Source organism: Procambarus clarkii, chromosome 24 (genome assembly GCF_040958095.1).
Source record: "Procambarus clarkii isolate CNS0578487 chromosome 24, FALCON_Pclarkii_2.0, whole genome shotgun sequence".
Lineage (NCBI taxonomy): Eukaryota > Metazoa > Arthropoda > Malacostraca > Decapoda > Cambaridae > Procambarus > Procambarus clarkii.
Genome location: NC_091173.1, coordinates 14,416,263 through 14,440,279, shown reverse-complemented (window position 1 = coordinate 14,440,279; position 24,017 = coordinate 14,416,263). Strand labels below are relative to the sequence as shown.

The 24,017-nt window shown below is 36.0% G+C and overlaps 1 protein-coding gene across 2 annotated transcripts; it reads right to left on the bottom strand.

Moving 5' to 3' along the window:
• Positions 1 to 24: 24 nt before the first annotated feature.
• On the bottom strand, positions 25 to 19,799 carry LOC123761753 (trichohyalin). Of its 2 annotated transcripts, none has more exons than XM_069330638.1 (11): positions 19,702 to 19,799; positions 16,225 to 16,394; positions 14,282 to 14,428; positions 13,518 to 13,676; positions 12,183 to 12,494; positions 11,728 to 11,876; positions 9,526 to 9,787; positions 8,887 to 8,964; positions 8,274 to 8,414; positions 6,925 to 7,072; positions 25 to 4,867 (listed from the first exon to the last, which is right to left on the bottom strand). In XM_069330638.1, the coding sequence occupies exons 2-11, from the start codon at positions 16,387 to 16,389 to the stop codon at positions 1,872 to 1,874; spliced, it is 4,557 nt and encodes a 1,518-aa protein (XP_069186739.1). In that variant the 5' UTR covers positions 16,390 to 16,394; positions 19,702 to 19,799; the 3' UTR covers positions 25 to 1,871. The 2 variants fall into 2 exon arrangements, with proteins under 2 accessions (XP_069186739.1, XP_069186740.1); XM_069330639.1 differs by having other exon boundaries at positions 8,298 to 8,414.
• Between the last annotated feature and the right edge of the window lie 4,218 nt (positions 19,800 to 24,017).

Sequence of the window (24,017 nt, the reverse complement as noted above, 5' to 3'; positions counted from 1 at the left end):
AGGACAAAATTAAAACAAAGGCTGTAGAATATCTACCAATTTTTACACTGCCCACAGTCAAATTAAGGTCTATTTTTAACATCAAACAGTTGTACTACAAGGTTGAACATTTTTAAACTACTACTAGCTAAGCAACTGCTGAATACCTGTATTCCAATTTTGGTTACTTGGAATCTATCTAATTTACTTATTATGTACAGTACCTATATAAATGTTTTTTCATAATATAAAATAAATATATTTACTATGTTGTATATAAAAACACCTCACTATCCTCCGAGGAGCCTGATCCTGCTGCTCAAGAGATCACCTTGCGTGGTGAACAGCATCACCTTACCACGCGAGACGTGTCATCAGCCTGTTGAAGGAAGAGAATAATGTGGCCTCATGGGCAGTAGCTTAAGTCTACAAGGGAGGCACTGAGGAATCTTTGCACACATATATGTATCAATTTAAACAGTTATATATAAAATAAATGTAAATCCCCAGGACATTTTATAATGTGGATGGATAAACACTTGCATGTTCCAATAGCATTCATTATTACCTCTCTTGAACAGTATGTTGGGTTCATACATGCTGTTCCACTCCCTTTGCTAATGTAATGTAAAGGAGTATATTAAGTAAATATGAATGTTACAGCATTAACACATTTCTAAAAATTTTAAAAATACATGTTCACTGTTTCACAGCAATGTAATTACCGGGTCACTAAATGTACAAATAAATTTTTTAAAATCTATCAACAAAGTTTGCTGATATATACCGTTCAATGTTTCTTGTATTCTGAAGTCTACAGTGGGACTACTGTACTCACTTTTGTACTGTACAACCGAAGACTGCAAGACCCCTTATTGCATGTATAGACTCCCTTATTTACACATTATTGCACATGTGCCAAAATAAAGTTCACCACTATGGAAGTTACTGTATATCTGAATTATGATCATGATTAATTCTGCATTTGTCATTCTGAACTAAAAAGACAGACGACAATGGTCACGTATCAATACAACACTTGACGACATTCTATTCCAATAAGAGTAAATCTCCAAGTATTTTATATTACAAACTTTTCAATGTATCACTTCACAGGTTCCATCGGCTACATATTTAAAAATGTGTTATCTATACACGTAATTATTGTACAAAGTTCCTTCCCACCACCACCACCACCAATCGGGTCACTTGATTCACTAACATTCTGCCAGAAACTAAACTGTTCCTGATCTTTTACAATTTCTTTGCACCATCACTTAGTTCATTGAGTTAAATCACTATTTACATTTTGTCACAGTGCATTTTTCAAAGATAAATTACGTTCAATGATTCAAACTCTTCCAAAATCAGAAGAAAGGGGTTTAAAATCACTCCGCTGATAGTCACTTGCTAAACATTGTCATCTATAGTTTTCTAAATCACACAAACCACTGTTCCAGCAACATTTGGTAAGCTGTCTATTAAAGTATTCCTGTGTAAGAAATATAATAGGCTGAAAGAGAAACCTGAAAAAAAATACAGCCAGTGGATGTATTAAAATTTCTTAATGAAATACCATTAAAATTAATCATAGGATAAATGACAATAAACATATAAACATAAGATTGCATGGTATGTAAACAATATATTGTTAAAAATAGTGTCTGTAAATTCGGTTCATTTTTCATGTGTATAATATAATGACTTTTCTAAAGCATGGCAATATATTGGTTGCACTTCCCTGAAAGAAAATAAATTATAACTAAACAAAAACTTTTGCAGTTTATTATTTTATTTCCTTTTCAAGTCTCTTTTTGTTAAATTTTTAGTTGCCAAAATACTTTTTGTTTGCTTTTGTTTCTGTCAACCTGAAAGAGTTCCTAAAAATAATTTCAATCTCTCTCTGATTCCCTTTTCTTTTTCTTCTTTTTATGCTTATGTTTTCTACCGTCATCACTTCTTTCATCTCTCTTTTTCTTTCTTCGTTTTCTTCTCTTCCTACTACTATCACCATGTCTTTTTCTAGGAGATTCACACTCATTATCATCATCATCTGTTTCACTTTCAGACTTATAACTTTCAGTAACTTCACTATGCCCACGCTGTTTTCTGAGTTCACTACGTTCATCATGCCTGTCAACTTCACTATGCTCACGCCGCTTTCTGAGATCGCTACGTTCATCATGCCTGTCGACTTCACTATGCTCACGCCGCTTTCTGAGCTCACTACGTTCATCATGTCTGTCGACTTCAATGTGTTCACGACGCTTTCTCAGTTCACTACGTTCATCATGTCTGTCAACTTCACTGTGCTCATGTCGCTTTCTAAGTTCACTACGTTCATCATGCCTGTCAGTTTCACTATGCTCACGCCGCTTTCTGAGTTCACTACGCTCATTATTTCTGTCAACTTCACTATGTTCATGCCTCATTCTGAGTTCACTATGTTCATCATGTCTGTCAGCTTCATTTCGATCACGCCTCTTTCTGAGTTCATTACGTTCATCATGTCTGTCACCTTCGCTGTGCTCACGCCTCTTTCTGAGTTCACTGCATTCATCATGTCTGTCTCTATCTACAGTGAGTTCAGCTTGAGACCGCTCTCTAGTTTCAATATGTTTCATGTCACTTCTTACTCTCCTTTCACCATGGATGTCATGTCTAACTCTGAGTTCTTTGGACTGAATGTCTCTTCTTTCCCTTGGTTTGTTAATGTCTACATCAACTCTCCCTCTGGTTTCATTGTGATTAATGATACGTCTTCCTCTAGGTTCAATAAGATCCATATTTTGTCTCCCTCTTATTGCCTTAGCAGGAAAAGCACACTTTGTTCTATTTTCAATAAGATTAATATCCCTGTGATGCTTGACATTACCAAAGCTTAGCCTGTCCTTCACAGATATATCCCTTTTTTCTCTTTCTATGTCAGCCCTTAGAATTTGATTTTTCCACCTCATATCAATACCATCACTTCTATTGTCATCTCTCTCATGCAGCCTTTCAAAACCTGGCTTATCTGGAATGCCATATCGTTTTTCATTGTTGCCTTCCCTCACTACACTAGGGATTCGCAAATTACTATCATAGCTCAGTCCTCTTTTGCTTCTCTCTCCTTGCTCACAGTGCTTTTCTCTTTCGTGGAGAAGAAGGACCTTTCGAGCACCCTCATTTTGCTCTCTATCAAGTCTTGGTTTTTCCCTGATATGCCTCTGATTAAAGTCAATGTTATTATCATGTTTTCGAACATTAACTTCTTCCGCTATTAGATGCTTTTGTTCATATTTCTCTGCTCCTCTTCTTTCAGGTGCACAGTCTGTCCTTTCTAGTAATTTATTATCTCCTTTGTGACTATCAATATATGGGTGAGATTTCCTATCATTACTTTCCCTTGGTTTATGATCAAACTCTCCTGTCCAGTCACTTTTACCTCTCATTCTTTCAATACTTCTCTGATCTTTGTAGTCATTACAACTTCTGGACTCAAGACCACCATGAAGTTCTTCCTGTACATAACTACGGTTATTATCTTTAGACGTACCTCTATGGTCGACTTCTCTTTCCCTAGCCCCCTCAAATTCTTTTTGATCCCTGGATTCTTCTCGTAATCTCCTTTCTTCAACATTGCTATCTTTATTTGCAGCTTCACGGTCAGCCACGCTCTCAAAATATTTTACATATATATCTTGATAAGGATCTCTTGCACCCATTTGACTTTGTCGCCAATCATCACGCTCTTCATAATGACCAAAATAGCCGGGATATCCACTGCCTCGATTTCTCCCTCGCCAGATTCGAGGCCAACGTCCACGGAACCCTCTTCGAAAGTTTGGGTAGCCCCCACGGTCATGACCTCGTGGATGAAAGTTTTGGTAATAGTTGTCTTCATATTCCTCTTCAACATATTCATCTTCATAACGATTGTCCTCTGGATCGCTCGACAGCTCCAAGTCACTCTCCCTTAGATCATCATAATTAATATCATCATCTTTTTTATCACTGTCCTTTCTGTTGCCACTTTGTTTGTGCCGTTCATTTCTGTATTTATCTCTTCGTCTATCAGGTGATCGACTGGACTTTTCACGGCTAGTGCGCTTATGTTTCTTGTTTCTACTCCTGGTCCTTGAACCAGACTTGGAGCGTGATCTGGATTTTGATCTACTTCTTGATTTGGACTTAGAATGTGACCTTTTAGATTTTGATTTGGATCTTGATCTGTGTTTAGACTTTGAGCGTGACCTGTGTTTAGATTTGGATCTGGATCTGGACCTGGACTTGGATCTGGATCTGGATCTGGATCTGGATCTGGATCTGGATCTGGACCGGGACCTGGATCTAGATTTTGACCGCGATCTTTTAGACCTTGACCGAGATCTGGACCTTGAGCGAGACCTTTTAGACCTTGACCGAGATCTGGACTTTGACCGTGACCTTCTAGATCTTGAATATGAGCGAGAGCTGGACCTTCTAGACCTAGACCTTCTAGACCTGGATCTTGATCTAGAGTGGGATCTAGACCGTGAAAGGTTGTCATTATCCTCTCTTTTGTACCATGTTGTTGGTTTTACTTCCCTCTCATGTCCAAATTTGTTGTGTTGCCAAGAACCTCTAAAGCCACGACCTCGGTCTCTAAAACCTCGTCCCCTATCCCTAAAACCACGACCCCTCCATGGACCTCGGGGAAATCTCCATCTTCCTCGGCTCCTTCCTCGTCCCTGGTCATAATATACATCATCATGCCCCCATTCCTCGGGAAAGTTATGAGATTCTTTACCGCCAAAACCCTCATAATATGGTGGGAATTGCTGGGGCTCATTAGGTCTAACTTGTGACCAACTTGTGGGGTCATTTTGATGTTTTTCATCATTCACTTGATCCATACGCATACGACCTGGAAGGTTGATACCCGATTAGGAACCGCATCTGAACAATATCTGATAAAAATTACAATCTAAAAAACTTGTACCTGAAATTTAATTAATACAATACCAAGAGTACCAGGAGTGAATTCTGGAATCTCTTCTGTTCCCCAAACCCAGCCTGGGTCCAGGCTCGACTTATGATAACTTGGACCAACAGACTGTTCCTTCAAGTAGTCCGCAGGCCCACATATCCACTACAACATGGTTGGTTTGGCACTTCTAGTAGGAACATGTCTAATTTTTCTATAAGATCTACTTTTTTTTTTGTTTCAGCAATATTTTGGAATTTTTGATTACATTAAAAAGCATTATCTTCTTGCTTAACATTATATAGATTATAAATATTACACCCATATTGCAATAAATTTTTTCTCAAATTTATAACTGGAACAAAATTCTGGTAACGCTACAACTCCCCTCCCCCACTATCTAGGGTTACTCTATAAAAAAAAGTAAAGGAATAGATAATTAAGAGTTGTATGGCATAAGACTTCGTGCAGTCATGATTGCATTAGCATCTCATAATGATAAGAACAAGAAATAACATTTTATTTTTAGGGTGGACCCCAGAGCGAATCTGATATGATGTAAAGACATTACAGTATAGACTAATTGTGATGGAAGACTTTACTGGAAAAGATGGACCCAGTCCTGAAATTGACAAAATATGTAAGTATGGTGCTCCATGAGTAATTGACACTGGCCTCATATTGAAAGAAGTGTAAAATGTAAGCAAACCATATACAGATTATCATTATCCAATTTTCCATCTCATATTGAAAGAAGTGTAAAATGTAAACAAAGCATATACAGATTATCATTATCCAATTTTCCACCTTTATAGGGTGAGGGGAAAGGAATCCGTGTGCCAAGGAAATTGTTTACTAATAATATCAAACTTGGAACTCGCACACCTTGTTTGTTTGTCTGTGATCAGCTGGCAAGATGTGTTTGTTTCGGCAGCAGCTAAAGTCACTTCGTAATTTCTTAACAAAAACATATGGTTCTATTATATTACAGTATACGGCGTAGTATAATATTATATAACTTTGTTGTACAGTACTGTATTTTGTGTTATTATTTTCAGTAAACAAAGAGTTTAGTTTTAGGCACAGTATAAATACAGTGTTCATCAACAACATTTAAGTTAGCACTCAAATACTGTACAGTACTTGGTTTTCTGTAAGTAACAGAGGCTTCCACACTGTTTTTATTATTGGGAACTTGGGGAAAAAACAAAAATAATCAGTCTGATGTTAGATTTTTTAGTTTTTTTTAATGATGAAAAACAAAATGAAGTTAACTGGGATGATGTTAAATAAGGTTCACCTGTATAGTATTTATATTCAATAGTTATTAATAAAGAATAAAACTAATTGGAATACCATCTAAAATTTATAAGTATATATCATACCTAAATGTGTACTTCTCAAAATACAGTATATTACTTATTCACATATCCAATCATAATTATGGGATCAATGCACAGGGATCAACAAGTGTATAAACTACTTTAAATCTGTAATTACTCAAAAGGCAGCCATCAGTATTAGTATTTAACTATAGCTTCAGAGCGCAACAGTGCAGTATCTAGTATTTCCTATGTACAGTTTAATCATAAGAAAGGCAGACAGGATAAATAATTCCTTATTTATACCAAATTGCATGACTAAACAGATCAATTATATATGACAGTGTCCGACCACGAAGGAGGACTTAAAACAGGAAATTCCTCAAGTACTTTCATATTTAATAATACATCTTCAGAAGGGGTTTAATAATATTTAATAATACATCTTCACCCTTCTGAAAATGCATTATTAAATATGAAAGTACTTCATGAAATTCCTGTTTCAATTCTTCCTTCGTGGTCTGACACTCACATTTTTCATCACGTGTTAATTTTTGTGATTTAATCACATCATTTATTTATTTATTTTATATATATATATTTTTTTTTCTTCAATAATTAGATTAATAAGCAGGAATGGTAGATTACACAATCTATAATCTTTAGTAACCTTACCAACTATAATTTTGGGTGGATTTGATTCTGATGAAGTTGAAGTAGAGGAGGAGGAGTCTGAATCAGAGCTGGAATCCGAGTTGGTATCAGTTGTAGCACTTGAGATGGAAGACAGCGATGCAGCTGAAATAACACTTTGCAGGCGAACCTAAAAACATAACAAGTTGAAGATTACTAAATGACAATATGTAATAGCAACAGATAATTTGTAATATGATATATATGAACCCCCTCCCCCCAAAAAAAGAAGAAAGGAGGAGAAATTGAAAACAAGTGAGATCCAAGAATAACATTGAAAAAATCAGGCTTTGGGTAGTAATCCTGAAATGTGACAGGATTGTGCAGAGTCAAGCAGAAGGGCACTAGTACAACAGGACATTTGGATCACCCTGGCTCCATAGGACCAAATGCAGCCATAAATGGAGGAAATCCCCTATAAGTCTGACAAAGGGTACTGGGACAACAATCTAAACAAAATCTTACCAGAGTGGCTTTACTAATGCCAGAAGATACAAATCAACAAGAAAAGTGGCAAAGAACCAAGAACTGGTAAAATGCCCTGTAAATCACCTCGTACTGCTGCCTCACAAATGCGAAGCAGATTGGAAATAAGGGAGGCTGCTACCTGCTCTGAACTGTGGAGAAGAGTGAAAAGTTGCAACCCACCAGGAACAAGTACAATTCAAAAATGGAACACCACACCAACTGAACATGGGAACTGAAATTTCTACCTGGAATGAGCAGCAGATAGGACTACGAGAACTATTGCTTGCAGCATCATCAGGCTCAGAAATGAGGGCGATGCATTGCAACACAAACGAAAAATTGTATCTCACACTGTAAAGTGGGATTTCCATAGGCCCATCTCCAGTGGGTAGAGGTTTGCAGGTGCCTTGCACAGCTATTGTGTCTGGTAATTGTCGCCAGTCGCTTGCATAGCGACTGGTCTGGTCAGGAGCCGGTCGGCCGAGCGGACAGCACGCTGGACTTGTGATCCTGTGGTCCTGGGTTCGATCCCAGGCGCCAGCGAGAAACAATGGGCTGAGTTTCTTTCACCCTATGCCCCTGTTACCTAGCAGTAAAATAGGTACCTGGGTGTTAGTCAGCTGTCACGGGCTGCTTCCTGGGGGTGGAGGCCTGGTCGAGGACCGGGCCGCGGGGACACTAAAAAGCCCCGAAATCATCTCAAGATAACCTCAAGATAATAGCTAGTGCCTAAGCTGAGGGAAGCTACTGACAGGGCTGCCAGGAAAAGCTTTATTTAAATGTCAGCATTCTCCACTGAAGAGCATTATTTTTACTCTTAATTTATTCTAGTAAATAATTATATAAATGTAAATATTTCTAACCTTTCCTTGAACAGCTTTCCGAACCTTTTCTCGTTGCTGCTCCATTCGGTCTTCCTCCCTAGATTTATAGGAGCGGACTAGCTTATCCCGCAGCATCCGTTCCTTACTTGCCAACTTCTCCTGCAGCTTACAGTCCTTTAACTAAGACAAAAAAAATTCTGAATATATTTAATATTGCATTAGACCTGAAATGAATTTTACAAAGTAATGTCTTTTTATTATATTGTAAAATATTTTGTATATTAAACACATACCAAGAGTTTTTTTCAGGAACAATGGATATACTGTGTAAAACTTACAAAATATTTAATATTGATTACACAGATCTACATGATGGTGACTCGACTACCATACATATTTATCATTGTGCAAATAATATTTAAGCTAGTAAACTGCCTTATCAAATCATACAAAAATGATGTATAGGAAGTAATTTGTTGTCTGTTATTACTAATGCAGGAAATGCCATGAGAGTTTACCTAGTTGGGTCTATGGGAAGTGAGATTAACCTCACTTACATATCTTATATAAGGAAATAGGACAATTCACTAAAATAAAGATATGTAACTCTATAATTATTGCAAACTCTTCTCCATTTCTTTATTTCCTTTACCTTTTTTGTATTATGCACATCAATGTGTTGAAAGAGTTCAGTCTCTCGCTGGTGAGATATTTCTTTCTGCCTCACAATCTGCAACGAAAACAAACACCTTTTTTAAATCTTTTATTTGACAAAATATATTCTACACTGATCCATGTTGTTGTTGTTGCTGTATATTTTAGAAACATCCATATGGTTGAAATATCCATATGATAGAAAAGAAAATCCAAACAAAAGTAAGGCGTTTCCCCATCGGTGGTTATGGGACATGAGATGTATTTCATAATGCTCTGTCTCTTAGTCATTTTTATGCAATAAAAAAAAGAAATGACTCACGTAATTCCTCAAAAAGCTATTGGTATTCAAAATGTAAACAATAACACGCACATGCATACTGACCATGATAAGTGATATATATTAGTTGCAAAATACAACCAAAACTAATTCTGACCATTTTCTACATCAATTTATGTCATTTTCACATTGACCTATATTGTTTTTTACATACTCTCTCTCTGTCTCTCAGTCACTCACTCTTACTCACACACATGTTCAGTCTCTCATGCTCATTAAAATATATACTGTACATCCAATAATTTTATTAAATTATATTCTCACATTCTTTAGCCTAGGGATATAAAAAAATAATACCTTTATCCTTTCAAACAGCTCATCCAAAAGACGAATACTCTCTAACTTGCGTTGAGCCAGTAATAGTTTGCGTTCCTCCAGAGCAATCTTCCTAGCAAACTTAGCCTCCTCTTCCTCCTCCTCTTGTTTAATCTTTTCTTCTGCTTTCATGAGTCTCTTTTTTCGTCTTTTCTCTTCCCTTGCTTTTCTTCTTTCTTCTTTCTCCCTTCTCTTTGCTTCCTTACGTTCTTCTCTGAGTTTCTGCTCCTCTTCTAATTTCATCCTGGTTTCAAACAAAGAACATTGTGACATCTTAATTTTTTTTACTAAGATCTTAGAAATGTATACAAACTATCTTTGATACTGTATTGAAGTTACTTTTTAAAGTGAGACAGGTTTTTACAGCTACTCAGTCTAGCATCTTCTTTCCATTTTAAATAAACTGTTTAAACTTGCACACAAGTCATCTACTTATTACTATAAATAGCTTACACGGTAATTACATTCTTCCTAAAAACTCGCCTTCCTTAAGGATCTGATTCCAAGTCAAACTTTCCCCATATATTTAATTGAAAATATTTATTATTGAGAAACTGCACAAGCTGGTTTGGCTCCCTATTGAGACATCTGCAACTTGCTTGCACTGAGAATCATGAATTTGAAAAAAGAATGAGGACTGCCTCAGCAAGAACATAAAAGGATTTGCACTACAGTATTATAATCATTTTTAGGACACTCATTGAAGATGCATTATACAATTAGCACGAGATGACTCCTTTTATTTCCTACACATTGATATGTAAAAGATGGTGGTACTGTATTTAAGTTCAAATTCTAGAGAGAACCCTACAAAAATTACTTTATTCATCATTACCAAAAAGAGAGAGATGGGTCAATAGATTTCTTAATTCATTTTTGGAGTTGCAACAAGCCATTCCTTGACAGGTACAAGTATGTTATCATTTCGATGACCAAACCACACACCAGAAGATGAGGAGATGACAACGTTTCAGTCCGTCCTAGAGTATTATCAAGTAGATCAAGTCACAATTGACCCGACAATGGTCCAGGACGGACTGAAACATTGTCATCTCCTCATCTTTTGGTCATCATTTCTTCAGCCACGTTATTGTGACTCATCGTCTATTATCAATTTCCTCCAAAATTTTAAAATTCCATACATCTGATTAGCGCAGAAAGCGAGCAATGAAACCAATACAAAAGTTACACCAACAGAACCAAAATAATGGCTCAGGTAACATCACTAATGCCCTTAATAAAGCCAATACCATTCAATAGTTATGCACAGAACAACGTCAATAATCAGCACACTTATCAATAGCATATCTAGCAGAAACAATGTTACCATTGTGGGAGTGTCCACAATATTTGGTAGTAATTGTGACAAAGTATACATACAGTACTAGAGAAATATCTAGATTCTAGACAAACCAAAAGTAACACCTCAAACTTTAAAGATATGGTACTGAGCTTATCATCAAATTAGAAAACAATATTAAAAGTGAGTATATTGAATCTGCAGCCTTCAAACACAGCACCATCAGAAAGAATTATGGAAAATACAATATTGCAACACCCCACCCCCTTTTTTAAACTGATTGAATAAAATATATATATATATATAATAGCGATGTGATAATAACCTATGGGGTAGTGAATAACTATGGTCAGGTGGTAGAGTAATGATGTATGCTGCAGTGGTAATGACATACAGTGTACTGTAGTGGTAATGCCCTATGGTGTAGTGGTAATGACCTAGGTCTATTAAAGACTTACACCGAGGTAACAATGACCTTCAGAAAATTGGTGACTGGTAAGATGGTTGTGAATTATGGTAAGGAGGTTGTGATTAATAAGAAGTAATGTGAGAGCCCATAAAAAGTTTTCATCAGTTTTACATAATGTTAGAAATTCCCCCCTCCCCTCCCCTTTTTGCAATTTTTGAAACCAACGGAGAAAAAATAAAAAAAATAGACCTTATTTTTGTACAAATATGAAATATTATTCCATTTTTTCTCTAAATTGATGTCTTGCCACACACCATCAAATTAGGAAATGGGGGTAATGATAATGTATATATGTGTAGAGACTGTATATAAAATATCAATGGCTTTCACCTGTTAAGTCATTGACATTTGACATCGAGTTGCATTAAGTTGCTACTTAATGCAACTTTAAAGGGAAAGATCTGGGTTATAGTACCTTTCAGCCTCAACTTTCATTTCTTCCATTTCTTTCTTCCTTCGAACTTTTTCTTCTTTTTCACGGTCTGCTGCAATCAGTTTCTCTCGTTCAGCTGTGCGTTTCTTGATGGAGTATTCTGACAGGTGCTTAGTACGATCAAAGTCAACCTGGTGAATTGATAGCAATTAAATTTTTTAAAAGCCTATGGCTATCTACAGTATATATATTATATTTATATTTATGCACACACACCAGTATAAATATACCGTATATAAAAAGAAAAAATGTGTGTGTATATATATTTTAAACCTCTAATAATGTAAAATAACAACTTTTTAACAGAAAAACTTAATCTGAGTGCTTTCAAGCACAGTTGTGCTCATCAGAAACAATGGGAGAATGGGCATTCACCCATGGGTCCACTGTCCCATTCTCCCACTGTCTCTGACTTACATAATAAAAATTAATCTCACCTTGATATTAGTACTCCAAGCCTTGTCACCGTCCATGAATACCAGTTTTTTCCCCTGTAAAGCATGCATACACTTTGCAAATCCAATATATTCTTTGAACTGCACATATGCCTCAAACACCAAATCTTGTCCAAAACTGAAGGTATGGATGCCATTGATAGAAGCCGACATCTTCTTGCGGTACGAATCGCACATGGGAATGTCCACCACTCGAACTTCTCCATAGGTTGCCATTACTTTGCTTAATACATAGGGACTTGGCATGTTCATGTTTGTGTCATTGTAGTGAGCAAACCAACGGCACGGAAGGTCCTAGAAATCACCAACAATGAGGATTATTAGTACAGCGCATGCATCACATTACATGGTCTTAAGTCATCTTCTAAGCAGTGCACAGTAGCTGTTAAAAAAAATATACTATTAGCTTTTATTATTAGATCTTTTGAGTTTCAATCACAGAAAGTCATTATCACTATGTTTCACTCTTTATAATTCACTAGTATAGACTGTATTATAATAATGCATATAGTTATGGTCATTGTACTTGAGAAAAGATAGTCATTGAAAGAGAATGGGTTTATTTCTCCTGTTCTTAGTGAACACAAGTACTGTACAAGATATATTTATAGTCTTTATGAGAATGTTGAATACGCTTCTACGGTACAAATCACTGCACTTAAATGATCACACAACCTAAACTTTATAACATGCTTAATGAGACATACCTTGATGTACCTTGACTCGTCTCTCTCACTGCTAAAATCAACAGGTCAACACAAGACAAACAGATTTATACTAGGGGTAAATGATGACATGAATCTGTCTTTCCTTTTTATTTCACAATCTTAAGATTCTTTTATACAAAATATTTATTTTTATATTTTACTTTACTGAACTTGACATCTGAATGGGTCTTAGAGTATGAAACAAGATCGACTGGTGTATGCCAGAGCTTGTACAAGAAACAGAACCATAAAACACTACTGAGCAAATGGCAATAAACAAATTTTTTAAACAAACTAAAAAGCCAAAGGCATAGAAAGAAAAGAAAATTCGCAAACATTTACTCACTGCAAGAATAAATGTTATAACAATGTAATTCATATTGATAATGGGATCATTTTAGATAGATACCCTGAAAAGACATTGAAAAGTTCCAGGTATTGAATATCTATCTATCTATATCTATCTCCCTCTCTCTGATGTGATGGTATTTGTGCCTTTTTTACATTTTAGGTGCCATAGAACACCTTGAAAGTGAACAATATAAACAGTTCCAGAATAATCATAAATGCTATTAAACTTGTTATCGCATGAAATAATACATTTACTCACTTGAAAGTGAACAGTGTCGGGTCTTTCACCAGGCTTCATCTCATTCATGTGTTTGGCATCTCGGAAGAAACAGTCCCAATCATAGCGAGATGGGAAGGGAACTTTTGCCTCGGTAGCTCGAATCTTTAGCAAGTCGGAGAACCCACTCAACTTGATGCCCTGAAAGTAGTGAACAGTTGTGCAACACTGTGAAGGAAGCATGTAAAACAAAACATGGTTGCCTGATTAATAACAGTATTGAAAATGACAAACAAAACATGACTAGATTTATAACATTATTGAATTTTGTCTTGAACTGAGCAAACATGGAAGAATTCAAAATTTGTGTGTGTGAAAACAAAGTGGAAAAGGGAGAATAGGAGTTCGGTGTGTTTCAGAATGAGGACAAAATTCTCTCTCTCTCGAAGGAGAACTTTATGAATATTAAAAAAGCTACTAAGTACAGATAAGTTCCCAGATAGTGACCAGCTGGCCTTGCAAATAGTGTTCACTGAATGGTAATGTCTGTATTATCAATTATTAGCAACTGTGGCGTTATGTCCACACCAACGTCCATCTCTTTCCTCGACTCTTGTGTTGTAATGTTCTTCTCGGTGTGTCTTCACCAATGTTTATTGGATTTAGCTTTTTCTTACTCTTTAGCACCTACTCTTAGTATTTGACATGGTGGGTGATAATGATTAAAGAGTACTGTATGTATATTCCCATATTTGTGCACATGTATTTGTATAAAAAACTAAATGCTTAGTACTGTACATGCTTACCTTTTGATCAATTTTACTAATGACCTGTGGAAGATTCTTCTTATTTTCAATTTCAGCATCAAACCTTAAGAATTCTAATGTGCTCTTAGTCACTTTGATAACTGAAAATAATTCTGGAAGAATAGCTACTCGTAGCTTTTCCATTACCTGAAATTAAGAGGAAAATTAAAACACTTTATTTCCATTTTTCCCCATTATGCAAGAACATAATCCAACAAAGATGTACTCACAATATGCAGGCTACCATACTACAAACCCTCTTTGCACATACAAAAATACAGTATTTCAACCCTTGATATTGGGGTCAACTTTATTTAAGGATCTATACACAGTATTACATCTCAAGTGTTCCCAATGATATGTATTACTACATAGTATTACAGAAATATTATGTACCATTTAATTTATTTGGGTTCACTACAAGTCTTTACATAGCAGCAAGATAAGAAAAGCCAAGGGTGTATATAAATGTGAAATCTATACAAATAGACCATTTATAATTAAGTCTACTGTATACTTACATAAAAATAAAGTTCAGCTAGCAATGAAAGAGAGGAGGCCGCCGCCTCGATGTTCCAGACCAACCTCTAACAAATCTGGAACTATACTGGCACTAGCTAGGATTTCCCAAATTTCACAATGAAGCCAAAGTGGGCTAGAACACACAACCAAATCCCTGGCTTGCAAGCAGGAAACTTAACTAGGGGCCCATACCAATCACTAGTCAAAGTACTGTAGATTAGAACTCGAACCTTGTGAAGGTGTAGCTTTGGAGAACAATCAGATAACACAATACAAGTCTTGGGTGCTAAATTAAGATCAAACAGCAGAACCTGAAATTGGTAATTGAGGTGCCTCACTCTAAACTACAGGTATGTTCTGAGTGTGGGGGGGGGGGGGGTTCATTATTGAGACAGTGACCACGGGTAGCACATGCAGCTCACAGCACTGCCGTTCAGTTTGAAGCTGGGAGACAATTAGACCAACATCAAGGGCTCAAGATTTTTCAACACTCTCCCTCTAAACATAACTCGCCAATTTCTCGCAGCTAGAGGGAATTTGAAAAACACCCCCAAAGGGTTCCTGATAAACTAAGCTGCGATTCATACATCAAGCTGTGAGCACCTACATCTAAGAGCTTGGTTGACCAGGCAACCAGCCAGAAGGCTGCAGGGACGTTGATCCCCAGAACTACCACATGCTTTAACGCTTATAGGTTTCTAAAACTTTTCTCAAAGGGAGTTGGAGTGTTTGCAACTCCCCTTCAGTTTTTAGGGGTGGTTCACCTGTTGTGTGTTAATCTCTGATCCCTATGTGCTCCATCATCCCATACAAGGGACAAGATTCTGGTCCTTGCAACCAGTGGGCTGAAATACTGTAATCACAGGTTACTGGCAAATTGGGTTTGATCCTGTTGTGTCTGTGCAATAGGTTCTGTGAAGTTACTAACTGGGCAGTCCCAGAAACAAATTCATGAAAAGATATTAATAATTTCTGTAAATGACCATAACAATATTACTTCTAGTGTAATAATAACTAATACAGTATACTGTATAATAAAATCAGAACAAGGTGCAGTATTTAGATAGATTGATCAAGAAACAAAAAGATGAAAATGTAATGTTTAACTTATAATGTTTAGAGCTTTGAGATCATCAAGGTAAGGTGTGAGAAAGGGTCATCATTAACTTATAAATTTACTCCTGCCATTTAAAATACAGTATTAGGTAATTTTCCTTGTCAATTACTACCTTACTATTACCTTTATCTGGCTTAGTAATTACAATACAGTACAATATTTTTTACCCAATGCTAAATTTGACAACACTGATGTTGCATCTTTAGTTAAAGTTAAGTAAAGCTTGTATTTAAATTAAAAGTATCTTTCTATTATAGTCTACCAAACATTTCATAAATATATCCTGAATTATTATTTGTTTTACCTCCCAGTTGGAGATTGACTGGCCAGACTTGAGCTGTGGTAGTGTAACTGTGATACTAAGCCGTGCTATTGGCTTGAGATACAGGCCTGATGTTCGAGAGAGCTCCACACAGTCACTTGTATCTGTACAGTCTTGTACATTCTTCATTTGTTGAGATTTTTCCATTTTGTCTGCAAAAATAAGGTAAGGATATGTGACCAATACAAAGGAACATAGATGGAAACTAAGTACAAACTGTATTGTACCCAAATACACCAGAAACATTTGAATTTTTTTTTAAGCATCACAGAAGAAGAAAAATGGAATGCACTATAAAGTTATGAATGCGAATAGAAATGTCACTTATGTTTTATTTATTTTCAAAATTAACCGTTCAAAATACTATATTATTAAAATAGTATCTAATTAATAATGTAGCATATAAGAAGGCAATGAATGAGAAGTTGGGCAAATTGTCCAAAAGCACTGCTGCGACCCATCAAAATACAGTGCATGAGGGGACGTGTCTTGAAGACCAAGGTAAGTCAGCAGATGTTAGGAGAGGAAGTAGTAAGGATGTCATATAACCTGATACCAATTATGTTGAGTTATATTAGGTTAGGTTTTAAAATCAGTGCCAAAACCATTTCTTATTCATAGCAACAGAGTTCAAAAAGGTATCCAAGAGCAGATCTAATAAAGTAATCATCAGTACTGATACCACAATGCTAGCAAACATGCTTCAATGCAATTTTTGGGTTGAACATGTTGATATTGTTACATTTAATTCGTTCTTACACAGTTTAATTTAGGTATACTCGTTTTCTCTGAAACATGATTTGCAAACTGCTTTATAACCAGGTTCCCAATTATTGCTGGTTGAATAAGTACAAATAGTAAAGGTTTGGTGTCCAATCCTCATTTAAAACCAATGGCTTGAAGCCAGCCTGTGTGGCATAGGGGTGAACTGAGTAATGCATGTGCAGCACCACAGAAATTGTCAACATAGGGGGTCCATTTTGGGACCTACCCTTTTTGTCAGGTACATCAATGTCATAGATGAGAATAGTACAAACCACATCATCAAATTTGCAGATGACACAAAGATTTATGTTAAAGTGGGAAATGATAATGATATTAAAGCCTTACAGAGAGATCTACATGAACTCTACAAGTGGTCAGAAGTGGTCAGCATTGCTACTCTTTAAACAAACCTAACATAACCACATCTATATAGCCCTTGGGGTGCTTGCTTCTTTCCCTATTACCTATCTGCAAAGTTAGGAGTACTGTCACTCTGATACGTACATCTCCAAGAAAACTACAAGATACTTTCATGGATAAACTCCCTCCCAACAAACCATCTACTATTTGGTCTGTAGAGAGGTACAACGTGGGATGCTGCTGAAGATTTACATACATGACGAACACGCTCTACCTTCTTTCCAAGAATGTATGAGGCACTAGGAGCACTGCAACTCACTCCTAAGCAAGTTATGCCATATCCTATGTCACGCCTTTCCCTTCTTGGGAGGGGTGGGGGTGGGGGGGGGGCACTATATGTGTGGACACCAGGTTACTTTTAACCCCGGCACCTAAGGCGAAGATCTCAGATTTAACCTCCACATTATTCTTAGAACTATGCCAGGTGTGATATTCAATATTCTTCAAAAGTATATACAGATGGGTCACATACACTCTCACTCCAATCACCTACAGCTGCGGCATACTGTACTTTGATTCGCTTTCCTTCTGTCAAAATTGGAAACTCTCCTCTGGTCATTCCAGCCTAGCTGGGAAACCATGCGCCATTTATTATGCTCTTATACATCAAGTCACTTGCCCCCGAGATGTGGTGATGTTTGTAGACTCCAAGACAGCTCTTCTCCTTGTCACTTTTTGCAGACCATAAAGTTTTGGGCAACTTGTCAGGAACATCCGGAGTGCCTTAGACATTACCACAAAACGGGTTGGCATCTTCACCATCAGTGGGTCCCCTCTTATGTAAGAATCAGAGGGAACAAAACTGCAGATTGAGCAGCAGCCAAAGTACATTCATTAACCTCTCTAGACACCCTCCCTCTAGACGAAAATGAAAGACTGCCACCTCGCAAGAAAGCTTGTTCTTCTCTTTAACAGTCTGAGTTACAACCTCTACTTCAGACATGAAGGTTACCAGCCTTCATTCTGATGCATAAACCTCCATTCTGATGTATTTCACAGCCCATGATCCAACACCACACCCAAATATTTAATGTTTGTCCTGCATGGTTATGCATAGGCCATACATACCTCCCAAGCTATCTCCTCTGTCATCGGATGACTGCCTCTCCTACCTGCTGGTGGTGCCCACAGTAAGAAGCAAACACAGTACACTTCCACCTTTACTGCCCATGTTTTTACTCTGCTAAAACTTACCTTCGCACTAACCCGCTTAACCTTCATATCCCCCCCCCCTCGCACTTCGTGACGAAGAAACACTACGCAGCCCTACAAAACATGTTTAGCTTCATAAATCTCTACAAGACTACATCAACGTTTATGAGGTGTGACTTTAACTATCCTGGTGACTTGTATTCCTCCACTAGGGGACTATACTTACTGTCTTCTCCAAATTCACACTGACAGGGCACATAGGAGTTAGCCCCCCTCACTGCTCTTAATAACAATAATAACAATAATAACAACAACAATAACCAAACAACAATATTCCTAATGAAAATAAGGAATAAAAGTTTGTTTTATAGTGTGCACAAGACACAGTATGCGACATCACTAACATTTCTAATGTCTGCACACTTATTGGATGCTCCTGTCCCATCTGCCTGTATATTGGTATAAAAGTTACATTGTACCCAATATGGTCTATCAATAAATCTTAAAACCTACAAAAACTTACCAACCTAACCTAACTCAAATGACCCTAAACTATGCCAATACATTAGAAAACAAGCCTTGTCAAAATATGTCAAAATATGACATCTGACCATATCCCTTATGTGTAGATATTCTCTTTACTTACAAGCATATTCCTCATAACATGAAATACAAGTACAGCAGACTATATCAGCGAGTATGACGTGCTTTTCACCTGTGTGATGCTATACTGATTGTCTACATATCTTTATCTCGAAACCTGTTTTTAGGTCAGCATCCAGCCTTCACCTGGTTGGTATCCAAAGCACAATACATATTAGTTAGTATTTAAGTCATAAGTGGCAGCCAACCACTCCACTGCCTGGTCAATCTGGTTTCTCCAGTTCATATACTCCAGATATACTTCAAAAGAGTATATCAAATATATCTGACATTCTCTACAGAAGAGTATATCAAATTTCTGAATTATAACTATAAAAATAAAAAAAATAAAAACTTTAGTGCTGGAGGATCTGGAGGGACTGGTGTTTGTGTTCAAATATACGTAAATTATACTAAATCAGACGACCGTAGAGCCTAAGCAGCCTTGACTAAGATAATAGCCGACCCTCAATGCTATACCTGGCCGAGTGAATCTGGGAGAGGTAAATAAGCGATGACTGATGACAAGCCCTGCTGGAATTTGGGTCTTCTTGTTTACTTGCAGCAGCGCCGCCCTTGGCCACCCACCAAACTACTCCATGCCGCCAAATTCAAAATCACTCACCGATTGTATTCTCAGTTTTTTCATTATCTATTGATCTTTCTGCATGTCTGTATGTATGTGTGTGCAAAGCATTACCAATTGTAATGGTTTTGTGGAACGGAATTTAATTTAGTCTGCCCTAATCAGTCAGTGTCCAAATTTTCTCAATGTTAATACTGGTATGTATAAACTTTACCTAGTTTTAAGTTACAATGTTGCACAACAGTTTAAGAAAAAACTCTGATAGGGAGAATTACAATGTCTCATAACAATATTATAATCATATATTATCTGTGTGTTCAATGAGGCTTTTTCTTTCATCTTTTATACCTATTCTCCTACTGCTTAATCCTTTTGACCATTCTAAGCTAGTCTATACTTGTTTCTGGTTAATTCTTTCCCAGGGGATGGGTGATCAGGATCCAGTGGTGGCCTCCACCCTCGTGTCTATTTCTCTTAGTATGGTGTTGACAACTGCCTTGGTCGGCCGAAACGTTCAGCTCCCTTTCCCATTTCTCTGTGGATTTTCCGCATACAAATGATCAATGTTTCGTGGTCGTCAATTGCATATGCATATGCATATATATATATATATATATATATATATATATATATATATATATATATATATATATATATATATATATATATATATATATATATATATACATATACATAAATACATATATACATATATACATATATATATATATATATATATATATATATATATATATATATATATATATATATATATATATATATCGTGTATCTACCTATATTTACCTGTAGTCTACCATCTTTAGTAGCACCCACGTGACCAAGAAACCAGCAGCTTCTCACAAAGTTACCGCATTATTTCTAACGATTTCTTCCAATAACTTTTGAACTGTAGTGCTATCTTAGTATATACGGCACTGTATGGCTAAGAGAGGTGTGTGATTTCATGGGTGAAAATGTATCTCCTTTTGTATAGTAAAGTGTGGCTAGAGAAGCATAAAGTTTTTGCCCCTTGTTAATACTATATTAAACCTTTAAAAGAAGTGGTATGGATTAATATATATAGTAGAGGATTTCAATTTTGGTTTAGCTTGAAATCAGTCCTTATGGCTTGTTTGTAGTGTTATTCCTGATAGTTTTTTTTATATACTGTATACCTTTATGCAACCCGTCCTCGACTCAAGTCTATTACATCCAGCAGTCGATCCCAGATACATTCATAAATTTTAACATACTGTACTTTTCATTCAAAATGAGAATTTTCTCAAATATAAATTATTATTATAATTTATTAGCATATTGTGCATATATAGGCATAGGTTAGGTGTTTAGGTTCTATTGGCGATTATTTGTATTTGTAGTACGTGGGTAAAGCATTTATAGAATTGTGGTTCGAACAGAGGACATGAACGAAGCACTTGTTCCGGAAGTGTTCGGATGTCATCAGTTGTGAGTCGTGTGTAAAACGCTTTTCATTCATAAACAGGGGGTTGGGCAGCTGGATTAACGAGCGTGGGTCTTTGTATGCGAGAACGACACTCAATAGTGTACTAGTAATAAAATATTGCACTGTATTGATCATATATTGTAAATGACATCATTATACAGTGTTTAAGAAGTGCTAGAGTTATAGGGGTGCTTAATTATATAATCTCATTCATATATCTCATACCATTACATATATATATCTATGTTTCAATAGGAGTACATAAAGCACACGGAATTTGGGTCTGTGATCGACCAACACCATTTTTTTTATATCCTTAATTAGGGTCAAAATGCAGCCAAAGAATAAGATGATGATATTGCATTTTAAACTGCAATCATAGTAAGAAAAAACACCTTCCAGCTGTCTCAATTTTCAATTAGAACATATGGCGCAAGCGGCCAAAAATCAAGCTGTGTTTTCCCCAAGACAAATTGTTAAGTACAAGCAATAATCATAACTATGCAACATATTTATATACTGTATATATATATGTTTGAAGTTGGGAGAAGGTTTCTCATTTTTTATTACTTTTTAATACAAACATCAGTTCTTTCTAAATAAAGAGTACCATGAAAAAAACATTAAAAACAATAACTAAATAGTAAAATAATTAGCTTCTACCAAATTAATAACATTACAGTAGTTTGATGACGAAAAGGACCCTAGAGTCAATTTCCACCACGCACTGAAAGTTGCTTTCGCAGTGCCCATGAGGGTACTGCGAGAGTCAATTACTGTACAACCACAAAGGAGGATTGACAAAGTTATTACCTATTGCTTATAACATCCCTCCTCTCCAGGACACCTGACGATGCCGTAACAGCAGCATCAGCATCATTCTTGCTCTCTGCTAAAGAGGATCCTGGGTTGGGATCGAAATATAGTATCTCCGTTTCTGCATGTTTCCAAAATTGTGAGTTATTATTTTCCTTGATTAGTCAACTATTGCACTGCGCTCTCATTTTCATAACATTATTAGTATAAATTCTGATAAACTTCATAGTGCAGCAGTGAAAATGTTTTTATGTAAGTAATCCTAGATAAAACAGAGATAGCAACTGAATTTGAACTATAGGCTTTAGTAAGAGTGCATTTATGTAGAACATTTAACTTTTGAATTTTATGTTAAGCTTAGAATGCTTGTTTAAGATATATTAAACCTGAATGAATGAATAGTAACCCAACCTACAAAAATGTCTATTGCAAACACTATTAAGAAATTAGAAGCCTTATACTGTACCGAACGCAAGTACAGTACTGTATTAGTTGAAGGTCAATGTTTGTATATCAGAACGATTAGTTTCATCTTTACGAAATAAATCTGTAATGAATTAATATTGTATAGATTTAAAAAATGGATAATACAAAAATGTTTCATACAGTAGCACTGTATCAAGTTTTAAATTCATGGGTCAAAGTCAAGGCACAAAAAAAGGTAGGGCACAGATGTCTTACAAACACATTAATGTATATCATAGATATTTTAACAATGAAATATTTTGTACATGTAATATACTTTCCTTCATTTAGAACAGTATTTGTATTTTTGACAAAAATTGTTTTAATTTAAATATCTTTAAACCAAAACAAATTTTTTTGCCAGAAATATGTACTATATTATCAATAATTTTTATTTAAAATTCAGTGCTTAAATGACTTTGGGTAAGAGATAAGTTGTTCATAGTTAACCATGCAGGCAATACAACTGCTTTAAGTGTTTCTTAAGAGTACTGAACACTTTATGGCATTTGAGATATCTAGGGAATATTTAACAAATGACACCCCTCAAGGAAGAACAGTTCCAGACATAATAAGATGGCAAGATATGGAGAGAATAAGCAAATTGGGCTATCCTGCAAGAAAGTAATTTCATGGATAAAGGGCAGGAATTACTGACAAGTGTTGTAAGAAACACCAGTTAAAGACACCTGCACATCATTCACGTTGGGCAGATTGTTCTACTCCTCCAAGTTCACAAAAGGGCCTCCAAATGCCTTCTCACTATGGATGCAGGAGTACCTTAAATACCTTCTTGTCCTCTCAAAGTCTTTGGTAAAATGACACCCCAGCAAGGGTAAGGCTTTATTACAGATAATTCATTTGCTGAAGAGTTTCTTTAAATCTGAAAAAGTTACCAAGCGAAATGTTGTTGACACTAAATATTTACCCTACTGCAAATCCATTCAATAAAGAAAATTCCTGTTACTTTCACACTTCAGCACCACCCAAAAGTTTATCACATTCCCTAACACTTCATATTGCTGTACAGTATTCACTTGAAGACTATTTTTTAGCCAGTATCTTAAGCCCTTTCTCATAATTCTACCTGTCAATGCCACAACCCCCAATTTTATTTCAGACTATTCATTTAAGCACTAATTCTCACACCAGCTCTTACCTCCACCATAGAGCTTGCACACACAGGTATTCACACAGGTCTAACAATCTACCTAAGGCCATTTGCATTTATTGTGCACTTCATTTAAATTTTTACAATGTTTTTTCACAAGTTGTACGAGATGCTAAAAATATCCTGAATGAATGAATACAATTCCTTTATTATGTCTCTGATACAAAATTTGGTAATACTGTACTTTATTATGAAATACATGAATAAGTACATTACATTATTATATTTAGATTAATATTTATTAATTTAAATAATTTAGTTAAGATATTAATTATAAATATAAATACATAATT